The sequence below is a fragment of the Orbicella faveolata genome, unplaced genomic scaffold (genome assembly GCF_042242905.1).
Source record: "Orbicella faveolata isolate gen_17 unplaced genomic scaffold, um_ofav_v1 contig_13, whole genome shotgun sequence".
In the NCBI taxonomy this organism is placed as follows: domain Eukaryota; kingdom Metazoa; phylum Cnidaria; class Anthozoa; order Scleractinia; family Merulinidae; genus Orbicella; species Orbicella faveolata.
This window is the reverse complement of record NW_028301540.1, coordinates 23075001-23095000: the sequence shown is the minus strand read 5'-3', so window position 1 is coordinate 23095000 and position 20000 is coordinate 23075001. Positions and strand designations below refer to the sequence as shown.

At 40.0% G+C, this 20000-nt stretch overlaps 2 protein-coding genes across 11 annotated transcripts in view; one reads left to right on the top strand and one right to left on the bottom strand.

Annotated features, from left to right (window-relative positions):
• Positions 1 to 10406, bottom strand: part of LOC110059758 (uncharacterized) — a 150709-nt gene extending 140303 nt beyond the window's left edge. For 5 of the 10 annotated variants that reach the window (XM_089285864.1, XM_089285868.1, XM_089285867.1 and 2 more), the window contains exons 1-3: positions 9967 to 10404; positions 3405 to 3725; positions 1209 to 1289 (exon numbers count right to left, since the gene is read on the bottom strand). In XM_089285864.1, coding sequence (XP_089141990.1) covers positions 1209 to 1289; positions 3405 to 3702 — 379 coding nt within the window. In that variant the 5' untranslated portion in view covers positions 3703 to 3725; positions 9967 to 10404. Of the gene's footprint in view, positions 1 to 1208; positions 1290 to 3404; positions 3726 to 5840; positions 6027 to 9966 lie in introns of all 10 variants that reach the window. The other 5 variants (XM_089285862.1, XM_089285865.1, XM_089285869.1 and 2 more) reach the window with 3 other exon arrangements.
• A 4679-nt stretch (positions 10407 to 15085) lies between these two features.
• Positions 15086 to 20000, top strand: part of LOC149115657 (uncharacterized) — a 10076-nt gene continuing 5161 nt past the window's right edge. Inside the window, exon 1 of the mRNA XM_089285925.1 lies at positions 15086 to 15318. Coding sequence (XP_089142051.1) covers positions 15294 to 15318 — 25 coding nt within the window. The 5' untranslated portion in view covers positions 15086 to 15293. The remainder of the gene's footprint in view (positions 15319 to 20000) is intronic.

Genomic DNA, 20000 nt, shown 5'->3' with positions numbered 1-20000 from the left:
AAACATGAGTTTATTTAGCTTTTTTTGCCCGTTGACTTGAAACCTACTTACATTAGGAGGAATCTTTGTCTATTTTTGTCTTCTTTACGGGCTGAACGCGTGAACACTTGCTGCCAAGATGTCGCGACAACGTCTGCTTTTCCTCGATTACCGTCGGTTACTGAGCTAAACCATGCCTGATGAGGCGTTCAACTGTCGACAAGCCTAGGTTGGCTTAGTTCTGATTTTGCCGCCATTTACAGAGGTTTGCTATTGTGTTTACACGATTAAAAATTTCACTTCAGTAAAGTTAAAACAAAACCAAGGTAAACATCTCTCGTGAAAACACGGACTAAGTGAACTAAACCAACACTTTCTATTTAACTTATTCCATTCCAGACGGCGTTGAGTTTTCGATTGAAAGGGACACAAAAGTACTTTCTGTTAAAAAAAAACAAAATGTTTCCTTCATGGGAACTAATATTTCTGTTACAAAAATTTCACTCAGTAGAACTTAAGAAAAAAAGGTTAAAAATTATAGAGAAACAAAATATTATGCCAAACCACGTGCACTCTGCTGTTTGAATTTGATGATGAAACAAACCAGTTTTCTTGTTATACGAGCAAACGTATCTCGAAAGCAGAACAGCAGTTGAGGAAATCATCTGGAACTTGCTGTCACGATTTTTTTCTGAGACCTTAAGAGCATAGCCCGAGTCTTCGGCTTTTCTTACTCGCAAGGTAGGAGGAGGAAGCACCCGGCAAAGAAAGGCCTTTCCTAGTAATTCCCCATACCCCTACCCTCTTGCTAAGAAAGGCCTGATACTCAGGTTATTAACAGAAGTGTCGAGTCACCTCTGTAAATGCAAATTAGAGTCAAGTTTTTTGTCCTCAACGAATACCCTGCGAAACATTTAATTTTACGTTTGCATTCCTGCCAAGTTACTTACTCTGATCTGCTGTCATTAGTGCCACGTAGACAAAGTTGAACGGTCCATACTAAATAGTAAACTATTCAAAAATTTTCCGTTGTAAGAACCAAAGAGCATAAAACGCACATTATAAGTTTTGGACAAGTATTCCGGTGATATAGTTCTGTCAAATTACTTCCATTTCTTTCGGGTAAATACATTATAGCTTTTTAAGATGTAGTCATGTAAGAAAACCTATAGCATCCACGTATGAAATTTCGCTACTATGTTACAAAATATACTTCTTATTAAATGTACCTGTGCTACGTGTAAGTCTTCTTTGACGGTTTGCGCTGGTTTTCCGTTCATTTCTGAGTTCAGATCTCAATTCTTTGTTTTCTGTAGGGAAAGAAGAACAGTAAAATCCACTAACGTTCTAACGTATATAATAAACTAGTAACTGAAAACATTGATTCAGAAACAATGCCAACGAGTGAGTAGGCTGCAAGAAAAGAAGTCACATGAACACATTTAATCAGACCCCTTAGAAATTCGTAAGCAAGTTCCAAGCTAATTGGTCAAAACTGATAATGAAAACAATAATTGTTCACAACGAAAACGATCTTAATTAATTGTATATGGTTTTAGGAAGCAATGCACCTTCAAAAAGTAACAAACTAAACAAAAATGCAGCAACTAGCATTTCATATTGTAAGGGACTTTACGCTCATATTTCGACATTTGACTACCCGTGTGGTAAGGCAGCTTTGCAATTGACAAGTACATTCGCAGTATAAAAAACGCCAAGCGTTTTTGATTTGAACGTCTTTCCCGGCAAAGCTGTCCTATAAACAACGAAAGATGTACATATTTTACAGACTGGAAGGCAGAGTTACTTTTGGCAATGCCCCACCCACAGGCTGACCTGTAATGCAAATGCCCTATATAGGCAGAAAAAGTTGTCAAATTAATCCCGACAAGTTCCAGGCGACGGATCATCGGCCTTGGAATTACAGAGCTCTAAGACATTTAAAGATACGTAGAAGCAAAGAAAAACAAAATTGACAAACCGCAAGGACCTCTTGTAGATTGAGAGAAAGGGAATTGGGTAGACCACTTGCCAAATAAAGGAGATCCATTAAAGCCGAAATTTAAAGAGTTTAGGTGGACCTTCTATGCTCCCCTGGGAAATGAAGGTACTAGAGATTTGCTTACTAGGCTGGGTTTGAATAAATAGGAAGAAATATCGACTGTATACTGAAGAAAATAGGGCACAGGAGTTCTAACATCACAAATAGGCCGTCATAACAAGAGGTCCTAACTGGCGTCTGTAAGAACATTTTGGTTAAGATCCTCAATCGAGGAATATAAAATGTCAGAAAGACAGGGGAGCCGGGATGGCGCCCGACCCGGTGCCGACCCGCTGTATGCGGGTTGAGTTGGTTGTTGGTCCTCTTTGTTGTTTTTCTCCTCGATCTCCGGTTTTCCTCCCTCCGCAAAAACCAGCACCTTCAATTTCCAATTTGACCAGAATAGAGGACCTGCATGAAAACCGGCTAAGGCTGATGTGGCTTCCTCTCTAAATATTGTAATTTATGAAAGACCACTAAACATCTGTGACTCGAATATATATATGTTATTTGCCGGCTTAGGGTCGGTCCGTATGGTGAAAAACTGTGACCGAGGTCTTGAAAATGCTGCCCGAGGCCGTAGGCCGAGGGCAGCATTTTCAAGCCCGAGGTCACAGTTTTCACCATACGGACCGACCCTAAGCCGGCAAATAACATGTTTTTTTTTTTTTTTTCCTGCAGTAAATTGGTTTTACAGATTACAAATGCGTTAACGCAGCTCTTGTCATTGAATCAGCTTGGGCGCCGTCTACTAACGATTTGTAAAAAATCTTGGCAACGAGCGAGTAAACTCAGATAGTAGACAAAGAAAGATGTATTAAAAAACAGATTTTTTTCGAACTACTTTGTGTTAGTTGCATTTATTTCACCAGTTAAGTTCTCCAAAATTGTTTTTGCGGTGTGAAATTTCGTGCGAAGTTTGAAGTTTTACTACAAAAACAAGTTCTGTCAGTCGTTGCTTTTAAAATCACTTCGTCACTTTTCTACCGTAAATTGAATAGCAGAAAGCGAGGAAATTCGTTAAATGTATTCCAGAGGAAAAAACTTGCGTTGACTAATCGTCGATGGATGTTTAAAAAAGGCAAAAGATTGACGATTACCGCTAACTTTTAACAGCGAAATTTAGGCAGCGGGAAAAAAAATCCGGCCCGTGGGTCGTATCGTAAAAAGCTGGACCGGTCACGTGCGTATGATTAGCCAATCAAATTCGAGGATTTAGGATTTCGGCCCGGTCAGATGCTTGAGAAAAAAAGAGAGTTATTAAGGTTTTGCCCTTAAGGTACTGATCAGAGACTGATACAACGCACGTGTTTGCTTTGATGAATATCCATCCACTGCCATTCACCCATACTTAGGAGAATTTCCGTCGCTGAAAGTCACTTACCGGCTTCTAGGATTATTCCTGTAAGATGTGGATGAACTTTCTCAATTGTTTTCTTAAATTTTTCATAAGCTCCTGCACCTTTTCTTGGTAGCATATCTAACAATATTTCACATTGCTGTTGTCGAGTCAGGTCCCTCGACTTTATTTTTTTTTCGTCTTCTGTAGTAAATAGGAATGGATCTACCATCTTCAGTAAAACTTCTTCCGGTTCCATGTCTTTCACGAGCATTTCTCTGCACCTCCTCAAGATTTTTCTATAGTCGTCGTCCATCGGTTCGACATCTGCTTTAGTTGCCATTTTGTCTACCGGTTTTACTGAGCCTGTTTTAAGAAGAAATGCATTGGCAAAATTAAACTTGGAAGATTTGTCAATGCTCTCTTATACTAGCCAAGGTCTGTGGCAATATTGGCCCATCGTCCAAGAAGCGTTGCAAGAGAATTTCTTCAGTAAAAAAAATCCTGCAAGGCTGCTACAATCGTTGGTAAGACAAGAACTCATCATTTCAAGACGATTTACACGTAACCATTTGTAAGTTGGTGGCACCAGAATCAACAGACCTAGCCTTTCACTGCACAAAAACTTACCTGGTGTAGCAGCGGGTCTATGCATCCTAAATGAATTTAATTAATTATTTTAATGACTGGCTCCGCGGGAAACAGTGAGTTTGACCTCAAAGTTCAACACTGAGAGTCTTGGGGAAGCAAAACTCACTGTTTCCCCTGGGGCCAGTCATTAAGTGCTTATAATGAGTAAAACAATGGCTGTGCACGTGCGTTATAAATCTATGTACAATTCTTCGTCGTTCTCTGCAAAACAGAAACGTGAAATGACTAAGTTTTGCATTTTCTGAAGAACGCAAACGACGACGGCTAATTTTCTTGTTTTTCCATTTAATTAAAATTAAACGCTATCATTGAACATTTAACCTGAGCAAGTTTTTAGACATACTGGCGTACTGAACAGATCTAGACAGTTCCGAATTTCGCTGGTAAAATATAAATTCATTTTTACTAGGTGTTTTCCTCGGCGCCACCACCGTCGAGTTTAAGAAAGGGAGTTTAAGAAGCTACGACGGCAACACCGCGGACAACGTCGATTAAATAATGACTTTATATTTTACCTAAAAATCTCGCGATACTCCAAAATCAATTAGTTTGTTTCTCTTTGTCAATATACAAATTTTAAAAATTATCCGTTGTGGTCAGTTCTCGTTCTCCAGAAAACGCAGAGTTTGGTCATTTCACGTTGTTTTCTTGCAGAGGACGGCAAAGAAATGTATTAAGAATTATAACGCACGTGCTCAGCCATCGTTCTGAAAATGCATCAAATGTTTTCCGTCCACACAAAACCGAAGAAATTTGAAAACGCAACAATCACCAGTAATTTTTGATTTGTGTTTGAGTAAAACTCGGGCAGGGAACCTAACGAAATAAAACAGACTAGATCGTCGACGAAACAAGACTTTTCTAGCTGGAGAAGTATTGTCAAAACAAAACACGAGGCCCTACTAGCCTCGCTTTTATGCACTCGTCCCGGGCGCCGAACGAGTGGTCCGCCATATCTGCATTCGGTGTACAGTTCTAGAGAAGCTTCGTTTTCAAAATGTTTTCTGTCTACACTAAAGCACAAAGCCGGCGTTTTCAAATTCCTCCGGTTTGAAGAACGTTTTCCAAAAGCTCCGTTTTCGTGACGGATTAGTGAGGACGGTAGACCTTAACGGAGAAATGAAGCTCCGTTTTTAAATTCCTCCCAAGTAATGTGGACGGGGCCTAAATCTTTTGTTTAGCGACGTTCCCGTTGCCGTTGCGCTTTGTGGTTTTCTTAAACTCCCTGTTATCGAGTGTTGAACGTAACACTCAGGTTATTTTCGTTTATGCGTTCAATAAGTTTCTTTGCTACCTGCACCACCTTTACCTCGGCAACACAACGCGCAACATAGCTTGCGAGCAAGTCTTTTTACAGCAAGAGAACCAAGAAAGCTTACTGACAGGCTCCATACAATGGTGTGACGCAACTATGAATCGATAACCCAAGCGAGAAAAAAATTCTCGCAAAAAATTACTCGAAATATAAAAAAGTTACCAAAGACTTACCGCTCAGATTGTGGGCAATTGAAACTCAGAGTTGCGCGCACATTGCCTGGTTCCCATGCCGCGATCAGATTCTTCTTGCTCCTGATCTTGCTCAAATCTTATTTCGCGCACTCTTTTCCTCACGAGAAAAGGTTTTTAATCTACGTTCAATAATCAATGCTTACATTATTGATATTCATTTTCGTGGAAAGGAAGTCAGACGTATTTGCGGTTTATAATTATGAAACAGTAAAATACAAATTTGATTAACAAAAGCTTTGTCTTTAAGGGAGAAGGTCACTCCAAAACCATGTATTTTTTTCCATCACCAATAAAAAGTTCACATTGAGTTGAGTTACTCACCGTTATTTTAGCTTCTGAAATCGATGCGATCCCATTGAAAAAGAAGTGAAAAGTTCGACACCGGGAGCCGCCATTTTGAAAGGATCTTGCAGGCCAGGCCGCATATCCATGACGTCATTCCGTCCGAGAATGAGTTCTTTTGGGCTTTAATATGGCTGCTCTTGAAGCCAGAACTTGCTAGTGATTCTGGGGATGACAATAACCAAGGTGAATGGAACGATCGGTCGGAAAATGCTCTGTGGTGAACTTGTTAGAGATGTGCAACCATGCCGATGCAAACAGATTGTGTTTGTTGCCGAGTAGGTCACCAAGATGGAAGGTACATTTTGCAGTACAATTACAATGGACGCAGTGAGCGGAAGAGGAAGTTTATTTTTAATTGTAAATCGCTCTCAGAATTGAACTGGTGGCTTAAATAAATCCCCAGTTTAGTGCTTTTTATCTGATTTGTCTCCATTTTTATTTTACTGGTGGTTCAATGCGGAGGGAGTTCTAGCTGGCATCACAGAAACTGACAAGTTTTCAAAGGTGTGTTTAAATCGGCGAATGCTTTCCACTTCACAAGTCTGTGTTTTACTTATAAAATTTGGATACATTTTGCTCGTGCTCGTACGTGTTTGCCTAGGTTTCTTTACACGTATGTACTACGTGGACTCTTGTGAAATACGCAGTGACTTTACATGTAAGATGCGAAGTGAAATCGACGTCTTTAACTTGAAATGTGAAATTGACGACATTCGTTAACATTACCTAAGATTTTTTGTGCGAATTGTAATTTGTATTGTTGGAAAGCTAAGCATATGTGATAGATTTTGGATAGAAGAAAAAAGTATACACAACTTTTACATGCGTAAACAAGCTGAAGGAAAATCCACGCTGTTAATGTGTTTATCTGTATCGCATGTGTCGTGTTTACTCGCCTCGTTACTTGACAAAGCATGCAGTAAAATTACAGCTTCATTTTTTACCGTAGATTTGCTTTCATTAGCAACTGTAATTCCCCAAAATAATGTGAATAAAAAAAACTGCCTTAATTTAATGATGAATCGTGGTGATAAAATTGAAAACAAATTGTAACACATTTAAGACAAAATATTATTTACACGCGGATATCGGATTTCGCTACAGCAGGACTTGTTATCGGTAGTTGTCGATAGGACTGATGTACAATTAACTACTTCTTCCGATGTATTTCAAATCAAATTAGCATTTAAAAATTTGTAAGTATTTCAACTCATCCCTGGCTGTCAAGGCCGATTATTAAACACGCTCTGATTTTGGCCCACGCAAGAGATTTATAAATCGAAAAAAATATTTTTTCGATAAAAGAAAACCGTAGCGGGTTAGTCTGACTTGTAATATTAAAGAAATCTGCAGGGCATTTGAAGTTTCCACGGTACCCTAAGAAATTTAATAAATCACTTCCAAAAAGCGCGTGCAGTCGCTATGCATCAATGAACACGAAAACACGAAAAACCTAGAGCCAGGCTACGAAAAATAATGAATTAATGCTTGCAACATGGAAGCTTTTTTATAAATATTGGTAAGACTGGTAAATGAAAAAAAAGAATTTCATTTAGCCATTTTCCCCGTTGTTATAGAAAAAAAAGCGGCAAACTGATTATACATGAAAAAACCCGTGATTCACGCCGTTTTAGCGTCTTTTTCGTTAAATATATTGAGCCTGAAGGGTCGGAAATTTTTGGCGACTAAAATGCTTGTGCTGGCGACCAAACTTGAAAACTTAGGGGCCAGCTGGACCCAAGGTTTTTTCTTAAAATTCGAGCCTTGCAGTCCAGCGAAGAGCTTCAATTCCTTGCGCAGAAATAATATTTACCAAATCAAATCAACGACAGTTCTGCCGGGCAAAAATATTTTAAAAATGAAAAGTATAACTGATAGCTACCTCTTTTCATTCCTTGCGATGCGCCGTTCGCTTGTAGTGGGTGCCTTTACAAGGGCCTCCCGTTGAAAAATTGTCGGAAAGCATTTTCCTTCAATGACCTCTTTCTTGTGTTTCCACCCACAAGCTCAAATCGGTATTCAGTTTTGAAACAGTCGTCTGTGAAATGCTCGTTGGACACATACACATTTTCGAGTTTTTTTGCATGAATCTCTCATCCGATCCCGACGTAGTTGTTTGAACCACTTCTTTGGCAATTTTTTGTTCTTTGCAGACAAATTAAGGAAAGTCGCTCCTCTTTCGCTATCCTTTTCGGTTCTGGTTTTACAGCGCGGGAACGAACATTTTAGCTCACAGCTGAATAAACGAATTTAGAACAGAAAGGAAGAGCTTCAGCCTATGAGCTTCGCGCCAGTTCGGACGGAATGACGCCACGGATATGCGGCCTGACCTGCAAGATCCTTTCAAAATGGCGGCTCCCGGTGTCGAACTTTTCACTTCTTTTTCATTGGGATCGCATCCACTTCAGAATCTAAAACAACGGTGAGTAACTCAACTCAATGTGAACTTTTTATTGGTGATAGAAAAAAAACACACGGTTTTTGGAGTGACCTTCTCCTTTAAATGACAGGTTGGCCAGTTCCAGTGACTTAGCCAGTCGACGGATTAAATTAGAATTTTGTCGATAATATTATTGTAATCTCCAAAGGTTTTTCTTCAAGTTCTCCGGCTTTTCTTCCTCCCCAAGAACCAGCATTTGCAAATTCCAATTTGACCTGGGTAGACGAAACGCATGAAAACCAGCTAAAAGGGCCTCTTCATATCAGCCCGGTCAACCGGGCTGGCTCGGTTTCCGAGAACTCGCCTGGCCACTCTTTCCTTTGTAAAAATTTCGATGTGTTCATATGAGAAGCTGGGCTGGCCCTGTAACCGAGATCTCGGTAACCGGGGCCCCTAAAAAATAAGACGTTTGTGACTTCCTCTCCGGGCCTCTTTATATGAGCCCGGTAACCGGGCTGGCTCGGTTACCGGGATGAATGTTGTTGTCTGTTCATATGAGAAATCTCAGCCCGGCCTACCGGGATGAAATCCAAGAAACACAACCAAAATGGTGGAACATAAACTTGTATCGTTCGCGGCTGTCGTAGCTTTGTGGACTCTTGTAACTAATAAAGCTAATTCTCATACCCCTAAAGTGTAAATACATACAAGACAAAAATTATGCCATTTTGGCAGCTATGTTGCGAAAGCGAAGCTATTTTGCCTAAAAAGTTTCGTCCCCGTTACCCGGGCTGGAGTGTTCATATGGGAAAATTTCATCCCGGTTACCCAGATCTCGGTCGCAAAAACCGAGATCTCGGTAATCGGGCCAGCCCGGCTTCTCATATGAACACATCGCAATTTTTACGAAGGAAAGAATGGCGAGGCGAGATCTCGGAAACCGAGCAAGCCCGGTTGACCGGGCTCATATGGAACAGATTTTTAGATTTATAAACAATCTCGGATTAACTTGATACGATTTACCGAGACGATATTCCAGCTTCTGGTAAAGACATAGAATTGCATGTCATGGTTTTATTTTTCGTCGAAACGCTACATCAGAACATCAAATATCCGTTTAATCGTGACCGCCAATGCTTTTTAAATGCAACCAACAGCTGAAAGGTCAGATTAATGGACTCCAGTAAAACAGTTAAACAGGCCTTTCTGTAACTTCTGACTTATGCATCAACAAATCAGTCTCAAAATTCTTCGATTTCCCATGTTTCTCTACAGCATTCGCTTGTTCGAGGGCATCCTTTTGCTAAGAGTCGGACACGCAATATTAATTTCAAGGCGTCAGTCAAGCTTAGATGGCGTAAAATGTGATTCAGTTCAGAATTATTCACCGTCTGTTGATTTTTACAGCTAGGGAAAAATCTTATCCAGCACTCATTTGTGTTTTAACCACAACATAGAATGTGATCATGAAAACCCTTCTCAATTAGGACCTTTAACATGTGGTGTTCTGTCGTTTTCAACGGATAAATTGACATTTTTTAACACATATAACACAAATGAGTAAACTATCAGATGTCTGCCCGCACTGTGGCTGCGCATTTGCTCGCTAAACGATGGAATTACTAGACAAACACTGTTCACAACCGAGACAAAGACGTGCCGTGGCTAAGTCAGTGACGTCAATCCGTAGAACAAGCATTAGATGTGAAAAAATGCACTAACCTTTGAAAATATTCACCGCAGCAACCGTCAGGCTGTCCCAGAGGCCGAGAAGAGCACAGATTCACTCTGTCAGCCAAATTATCTCACCACTGAAAATCACAGTTTAGCAGTTACAAGTGCCGAGTTTGCGCCAAGAAGATGTCCTTTCTCTTAGGATTAAGGAATGAAGGGAAAGGTGGTAAACCTGGTTATTTGCCAGCTCCGTTTAGCTGGAAGAACATTTTCATCATCCCGCGACAAGGAAGTTAGACTATATACTGACGAAATACAATATCTATGCAAGCATCATCTGAAGTGTCACTGAAGAAAACAATGCGATACTATTTTGCCTAAGGACTTTGGCCTGTTGTTGTGGTAAACGATCTTGTTGTCACACCATGATCACGCAACTGGCGTAATGAACGAAACATCGTTTCTCTTCCGGGTTTTCTTTGATTTGTAAAAGAGTCAAATATTTCCCGCGCACTATGCCATTCGCAGGTACAACCGGATTTGCCGTTACATTTCAATACAATTTTTTCAAATAGCAGTTAGTATCTTAGCTGTAGCTGTTAGCAGTTAATGGTTGGCAATATGCTCCTGGTTTTATTACAGGTTCAGTTAGCTTGATTTGATCACAGTGGGAACATTTTGCCTACTTGTCGATTGTCGATTGTCGATTTCATCGTTTCCAACCCTAGCGAGTGACATGTAATCAATGCCCAGCGTGATGTGTGGAACGTATGCGCACAAACCAGCGTAGCAACCAAGGGCCCATTCTCGTACCCAGAGCCCCCGTTTCTTTTGGTCACGTTGTCGGCGAAATGCAAAGACATTTTAAGACGAGTAGCTCTGGGGACGAGAATGGCAAGGGCCATTTCAACATCAACAGTTGTTCGCGTTCTTCATATGACAAAAGCCACCTCCAATGGTCACTTTATCATTCCGAACTATTGGTAAATATGCGATGTTTTACAAGAATTTGTTTCAAATATATGAAAATATGGGACACTAAACTTGCTAATGTTAGCCATGCCAGGTGATATCAGTAACATTTCGGGTCCCATATTTACATGATTCGCATATTTAAATAAATTCGGCGAGATAAATCGAGCGGTACGGCTGAGTTTTTGTTTTAATAAAAAGGAAAGGTCCGCAATATGCCCATCTGGGGAGGAGTAGAAGTATATGTACTCCTAGTCGCTTCACATTACAGAAACCGGGATAAGCTCCGGCCTGGCTCGCGTATAGACTTTACCTTACCTTTTACTGTCACAAATCACCACCAGATATTCTTATCCGCCATCGTATTCAAATATTTTCTAGAAACGGTTGCGCACTTACTTCTGTCCTCTCCTCATTTGAGAACGGATCGAACCACATGTTTTTAAACGATGCTTAACGATTGCCAGAAACTCATTGCTAGCAAACGTTGCTGTGATGTCAATGCTGTAAGAACAGGCTTTTTGCTATGGTGCTGCTCACCAGTCTTCTCAAAGCAATGCGATCTAGACAAAGGATGAATAACTCTATCCACTCGAAAACTCACTAGCCCTGCTTGAATAGTGCCCTACGATAGTGGATCCATCTTTTGAACAACTGGGCCATATGCATAGCTAGAGGTTGTATAAAATTAGTCATGTTTTTTTTTTTTGTTTGGTTTTGTTTTTGTTTTTGTTTTTGTTTTGTTTTTTATTACAGTTTGTGGTTGAAGTTGAAAACAAAAACAAAAAATACTTTTTCCCCATACTTATTTATTGGACACTACTGAAGTGAATTATCTCAGTCGTCATATTCAATTTCAATAATTCGGGTTTGCGGATTCCGAATTCCGGATTCCGGTTTCCAGGTTTTAATTTCCGGGCTGCCCCCGCTTTTGCTGTTTTGCTGTCCCCTTGCCATATCGGAATGTCGGGGTTCCACTGCAACAGCCACCGACTAAAATTCCCACCCCCGACTCCACGAGGGTTGACGTTGATGTCTTCATTTGATCGATTCATTGTTTGGGAATGCTTGGAAGGGCGCTAATCGAATCATTAACTTGATTTCAAAATGGCGCGTTTCATCAGTCAAGCAGTCTCCCGATCGACGCTTGGACCGTCTTAAAGCTCACCAGAACACAAGATTCATGATTTGACTTGTCCTGGACTTTTACGAAGAACCTGTAAGTTATGATTATTCAAATAACCATAACTTGGACACGTAACTTATTTAAGTAAATTAAACGTAACTTAACTTACTTCTACATGCAAGCAAGATGGTTTAAACTCCTCTTGGTGTTCGGCAAGACATACATTCCAGCCACACGTACAACACAGTATATGACAGTCGAACATCAGCAGTAACACTTTAGCTGGATACATGTTTGTCACATCCTCGTACTTTTCTTCCTACACTATGAGCGCTATCTTCCGGATATTCTACTGATCACGAGGAGTGGAACCGTATTTGTTCCGGTTGGCTGGACTAACCCGTCCCAGGCCATCACGTTCCAAGTTTCGCGCGAAAATACAAAACGAAGGGGAAACAGATGGTAGACTCGGCCTCTTTTACGTGCTTTGGAGTTGCTCGACTATCGATTCTAAAGCTTTAAAAAGGATGCATTAGGCGTGGACGACGATATATAAATTTTTTCAGTGTAGCTAACTCGGGAAATTCACACAGGAATTTTTGGTCGAATGGAAAGCGCTCCTAGTGGACCACTAGTAAGCCCCTAGTGAAAAAAAGTACTCAGTCTGCACGGTCTGCACGGTCTGCACGGTCTGCACGGTCTGCACGGTCTGCACGGTCTGCACGGTCTGCACGGTCTGCACGGTCTGCACGGTCTGCACGGTCTGCACGGTCTGCACGGTCTGCACGGTCTGCACGGTCTGCACGGTCTGCACAATCTGCATGGTCAGCAGTCAGCAGTCTGCATGGTCTTCGCATGGTCTGCGTTTTTGTGGGACCGGACTAGCACCATTTTCACTCAACAACAATATTTGTTCAACTTCAATTACCAAATTTACTTTATGAGACAAAAATACTCAATTAACCTTTTTTTTGTTATTCAACAAAAATAATCACTCACCTTCTGCCACGTGCATGGCTTAAACATACCTTATTACATACAACGTTTCGAAAGTTCACCTTCATTCAACAAAATCTCCAGTCGTGTGCCCAGTAAAATACGCTATGTGCTTTTCGTTTTCAAAACGCCGGAGAAATTTGAAAACGCAACAATCACCGGTCATTTTAGATTTGTGTTTGAGTAAAACCCGGGCAGGGAAATCACGTGATTATCGTAACCTCAATGTTTCCGAAAAGCTTTGTTTTCAAAAAGTTTTCAGTCTACACTAAAACGCAAAGCTCCTCCGGTTTGAAGAGCATTTTTGAAAAGCTCCGTTTTCATGACGGATTACGGTGGACGGAAGGCCTAACAGGAGAAATAAAGCTCCATTTTCAAATTCCTGCGGCGTAATCTGGACGAGACCTAAAACTTTTTGTTTAGCGAGGTTCCCGTTGCCTCCTGGATCTGACCTGAATCTATAACCCGAGTGTGAAAAAAAATTGCTCGAAAAAATTGCTCGAGATATGAAAAGTTGCCAAAGAGTTATCGCTAGTTATTAGCCTCAACTGAAACTATTATGCGGATATTGCCTAGTTTCTAGACCTTGATATTTTCCCGCAGTCAATCGGTTTCGGGTCACGTGGTCCGAGCGAAAATTGGCTGTTCGTCTCGGTTACGTCACCACAATGAATCGAATGAATCGTGATGGCCTTGCATGTGGCAAACCGTAAGGAACTAAACAAACCCTCATAGTTATACCTCATGTCCTGATCTCCTTGATTTTCAAATATCTTAGGTCAGGGATATAAAAAATTTTGACTTTCAGATAAACAAATCCCAGCTCTGTCACTAATTACCACAACCAATCAAACGGAATCAGGCTCAGTGCTGACTGGATATTAACGCGGTCGGCTTTTTCTTGCATCTGATCTTGCTCATATCTTATTTTGTGCTCTCTTTTTTCGTGAGAAAAGGTTTTGAGGGTCCACAGTAGGGTTTTCAGATCCCACTTTCCCGCCAATTTTTTCCTGTTAATCCCGCCATCCCGCCCTTTTTTGCCTGGAAATCCCGATCCCGCCAACTTTTCAAAGACGTTTCTGCTTTACTCATTAACTTGTTAAGGTCATTCCACTGAAATAGAGTCTGCTCTGAGATTTTTGTGAAACTTTGCCTATTGATTGTTTATATTACAGGAACTTAAATTTTGAAATAAAAATGAGGGGTCCCCATGTTCGTTTAGGAGCAACGGCACCTTATTTATACCCAATAAGTCCTTATAATAGCATCATGATTGTAGTCACGATTGCTTGCCAAATTCACTTTTCCGACGATTGTTCTTTGTTCTACACTGAGAACTGGTCCACATTATTTTACACAGAGGAATTTATTACTCAATTCAAAACAACAGAAAAAAATGATAGGTCACCATACTCGTTTGCGCGAAAATGACGATTTACCTCTATGGCGAGGTCCAGCCGTCAAGAAAAAGCCGCCATTTTTTAATGCGCGCGCGCTAAGCACGCGTTCAATTATGTGCAGTAGGGATACGCAATGCAATACTGGTGAATGAACTTAAATTAATAGCGGAGCTCCGGCGGCCCGAGTAGGGATCCATTCTACTCGTCCATTGGTACCGATGGTACGATTGGTACCAATGGAATTGCACTTATTCGATTGGTGTTCCATTGGTGAAATGCATCTTATTATAAAGTCTTAGAATATTTCCGACCAGGCTGAGTAGGGGTGCATTCTACTCGTCCATTGGTACCAATGGTACGATTGGTACCAATGGAATTGCACTTATTCGATTGGTGTTCCATTGGTGGAATGCATCTCATTATAAAGACGTAGAATATTTCCAATTGTCTCTGGCTGAATAGGGGTCCATTCTATTCGTCCATTGGTACCAATGGTACGATTGGTACCAATGGAATTACACTTATTCGATTGCTGTTTCATTGGTGAAATGGATGTCATTATAGACTTAGATTATTTCGGATGGCTTCAGGATGAGTAGGGGTGCATTCTACTCGTCCATTGGTACCAATGGAATTGCATTTATTCGATTGGTGTTCCATTAGTGAAATCAACACGGTCTCCCCTCCGAATTGACGAATAGCCTCAATTGTCAAAACCCAGTGAATTCACTGTAATCATCAATTTAACATGAGGCAAGGCCGCTGATCGTGTTGATCAAAGACTCCGGTGTTCAATGTATGCATTGCTAGATTTGCATATGAAAAGCTTGTTCCACTGAAATTTTCCAGCTTGTAATCCACTGTAAATTTTCTATTTGACGATGAGTGAGCCAGTACAGTTTACAGGTAGAAGAGTCAGTCTTTGCACATTTTAGTTTTTCCAAGGAAACTGTTATTTTTTCTTCTTTTCATCTGATTTTTCGAATTTATAAACGTATCAGAAACATCACTTTCTTTACGCGTTATTCGTCAGCTTATATTTTCTTCTAAAATACTTATTTTTTGAAACCACTTTGAATTTTCGATCAGCGATTGTTTCAACGATTCACGAAATTTTGTAAAAGTCATTTACCACATGATTTTTACCAGTAGGAATCACTTTTAGCTAAATTTGTGAGCTGAAGTTTTCATGTGAAATGGTGCGACACAATTTCACAGTCGATTTTCATGAAACGCTGCGTGTGCTGTTCATTAAAGCCATAGAGGAGCTTATTGTTCGGATGTTCACTTAGTTCATAATTTGTGTCTTTCTATCCTTTATGGGTTAATGCGATATTTAGATAATAACATCTAAAAGAAAGGGGAGTCGGGGGGGGGGGGAAGTTGGATTGTGGGTTTGATCCTTACTTGACATATTTAATCGCGACCTGATTATTAAGAGACCAATCAGAATCTTTAGAATAGCACTCTATTTATTATATTCTCTTTGCCAGAGTTGCATTTTCAGTTGATAATTGGTGTGAATTTTTAAGTCTTCCATCCAAGCGACTAATTGATGACATTTAATGGGTTGAATTAGTAGGGATTTAATTTTAGCCAAATGTGAGTCATCTTAAGCTGAGTCTGGAGCCAGACAGATAGGGAAAGTACAATTAAGTCAAGTGCTACAAATAACAATTAATTATTAAACGTTTGTGGTTACTATCTTCTCATTGGCTAAGAGCCTACAGTTAATTTTGTTAATTCTGTGAATAAGTGCAACCTAGCAGATTAGTGAATAATCTGTAGGTTGCGCACACAATGCATGATTTCTAAGAGTTATTTCAAGTTCACTAGCTGTGAGTGCCATCTTTCACACAGTCAAGGAAAAAAAAGGTGTCATCGATTTGTTCTTCAACAGTGCGTTTGTCATTGTTTTCTTCAAAACAATGTATAATAAAACAATTCTATATTGATTTTGGTTTTTGTGATATCCAGAATAATCAAGGTCGGGGTAAGTGGTATCAGACAAAGCCAAAGGCTGAGGCTGATAACACTTATCTCGACGTTAACCTTGATTACTCCGGATATCACAAAACCAAATTCAAAAATTGTTTTTAAATTGTAGTGTTGTATTTTACACAGAGTTTCAAAAATTGATCGGTATCATATACAGCCCTTCAATACTTTTTAACAATGTGTAGCTAGAATGGAAGGGTTTGACATATTACCCCACCAACCTCAGTAAATTTTGGGTCTTTGACATCCTCCCTCCAACTTCATGGGTAGGGGGGCAGGGAAGTATGGATCTTCACAATGAATGACTGCTATGAAAATGATCATAATTTATTCTTGCCAATTATTTACTTTTTGATCACATATGAGTAGCATAATTCAAATCAGTGCAACATGTATTTTGCTTTTGGAAGGAGTCTAGATTCTACACATGTAGGATTACAGTTTAACCCCTTTTAAAAATAATAGAAGAACACTCATGGGAATGGCAGAAAGGTGGCCGGGGCCGCTCTGTAGGCGTGGCTGCTTAAAAGGGGTTTTAATTATTTACAATATTATACTGACAATAGTTTTGGTACATTTAAGTGACTGGTTGCTTAAGAGTGAATGCCTATAAAAATGGACCTAAATCGCCTATCAATGGCACAAGTCGAAAAATTGATTTCGCTTGTATTTTGTCCATAGATAGGTCCTAGTAAGAATAGAAACGGAGCATTAGTTTCTGCTAATACAGCTTTCTTTGACAGAAATACGCCAAAAACGATTTCGACCCGATTGGGCTCAAAATCTACTTCCGGTTTTGCTGAATTTTCCGAATATTTGATTGCTTCGCGCTCCGCAGAACAGCTACTTGAGAATCTCTCAATGGATTTTATATTCAGTTCAGGTCTTCGTGGTATGACTAAGCGAAAAATAAAATAAATCAAAGTTAGTTTTGAGCCCGAAAAGAGATCAAACTGACACGCAAAATTTGACAGTGTGCCCCAAGAGAATTATTGCATAAAAACATTGCCATATTTTTCTATGGGCTATAACTTTAAATACCATAAAAATACTTTCTACGGGTTAAATATACACCCACCTGTTAGGATATCAAAAAATATCTCTGGGCAAATGGTTTCAAGTCGCCCGCCTTGGCCTGTGTTTCTCATAGATTTTGCCCAAAATCCGCCGTTGGAATGTAAACAATTGCGTGACGCGGATAGCCACTCGAGTGAAATATTTGTTTCCAGCAATCCGATGAAAGCAATTTTTGAAACGTTGTGTGGATGAAATAATGGAAACTTTTTTTTTTTAAGTTAGTATAAATATATATGTTTTTTCATGTGCATTGCAATACCCACGACATCCCTGATAAAGAACGTTACTACACTACTCCGGGAAATGATTTAAACACTTGTTTATTTTATTGATTTCACTGATAACTTACAATGCAGTGGCAGTTTTAGAGATACACTCAACCAATCCTCTATGGTTTATGGCAATTGAAGCATTGACTGACAAATAAAGTCAAGTGGAAATACCATAATTTCTATAAACTACTAACTGCGTGACGGCATCTCAGCTCTTCTATCTGTGTAGAAAATTTGTACCGCTACGCAATATGCTCAAGCTCAGCTAAAAAACCCGGAATTTCTTGAATTGAATTAGCCGAGGAAGAAATTGCGTTTAAGTTTCAATCATACTGGGAAAAAAATCCATCTTTTCTACTTTGGTTGTTTGATCAATTAACTGAAATTTGCAGATCATAACACGGGCAGACAAATGAACATTACAGTGGTCGATCTAGGACTAGGTTTACACTAAAGGAGTTTTTTTGGATTCGTAAAAGTTCCCGGATTCATCAGTTTTAGAGTATTCGGATTAGTAGGGGTTTACAGTGAAAGGATATTCGGATTCTTAACCGTTTACACACGACGATAACTCCGGGAACATTCATTATGGAATGGTTAACAAGCAGTTCGTTGCCTCGACAACGAGAAACAAAATGCCTCCGAAAATAAGGCTAGGGGTAGGTTGAGACAGTCTGAAGTTTTCTTTCAACTCGCTGGCCACGGTACTGTTGTCCATCATGTCAGGTCCCTCCAGGTATTTATTCTGGTCTTTACTTAATATCTAGAACCGTCGAGGTTTTCGATCGTGCCATCGTCGTCATCTGCGCAGTAAAGTATAAATTGGGTTTCTGAGGAGTATAGCATTACCCATTATAAAAGTGATTACCTACACCCGAAACAGCACGAGGTAATCACCCAGCGACCGCCATCAAATGGCCATCAATGTGCCTACGACTCGACTACGACTGGATCATGTAATCCGCTATTTTCGTTCCACCGCAAACTCAAAAGATCACAGACGGAAAAATATCCGGATTCGAGAGAAAATCGTTTACACGACAAAACTCTCCGGATTCAAAGTTCCCACTTTAAATTACGGATTCAAAATCTCCGGAGACACGACCAAACCGGGAAGTTTTTATTTCGGATTCGTCCACTTTTGTGTAAACGGCAAAATCAACCCGACACTAAAACGTTCCGGATTCATCACGAATCCGGAACAATTTCCCCTAGTGTAAACCTACAATCCTGGCCATAAGTTGTTGGGACACCTCCCCTTTTTGCGCGCTAAAACCCACGATTTCAACTACGTCCCTAACGTTTTAGAGCAAAAAATGAATAGAAGCAAGTACAATGACCCGCCCCCCCTAACAATGTTACATGAAAATGAAGCTATTCTGAAGACTAGATCGGATGTGGGAAAAAAGGAAAAAGGGACAATAGAAAGTGGTTAGACAGTTGTGTTGGAACCAAACGCGATTGCTGAAAAATCACTATTATTGGAATAAGACGTGAATATCTATCTTATCGTCTCTTTAGTTTGAGAATACTGTTCTAGGAGGCGAACAATTCTTGAAACGTGACTATTCTGAAGCTCTTGTCAAGGATTTTTTTTTCTTCAAGATTTTTATCAACATTGACAGGGGGAAGGGGGCTAGGCGGGCTTGCGCTGTTTTGGTCTTAAGAGAGGCTGCCTGTGAAGTCATCTGCCGTAACTGTCCCAACACTTTTGACCAGGATTGTAGTCTTAAATGAACAGCGAACATCCAGTCTTGTTTTGTTCGCGGAAGTCGGTCATGGAAGAGCGAATTTCAATGAAATATATTTAACAATTATTCCATGAAACCGCGTTGGATATGAAGTGATAAATAACCAACGAGCGCGTAGCGCGAGTTGGTTATGATCACTTCATATCCAACAAGGTCGAATGGAATAATTGTTTTAGTATATTCTTAATCGGGTTTTTGCCGCCGATTTTTATTTCAACAATTTTACAGAGCGGAAAATTTTTAAACTTGGCGCACTGTTTTCCATATAAGGTAAAACTCCGACTAATGGCTCATAGTCGGAGTTTTTGAGCCAATCAGAGAGCTAGAAATGCAATAGTCGGAGCTGAGAATATACTAAACAGTAATAGCCCACGTTTAAGAACCTGGGTTTTAAGAACCTGTTAGGCTAAAATTTTCATTTTAAGCCCCCTCCACATAAGAACCTATTAAGGCTAACATTTTAAGTTAGGTTCTTATCAGTGGGGTTGCT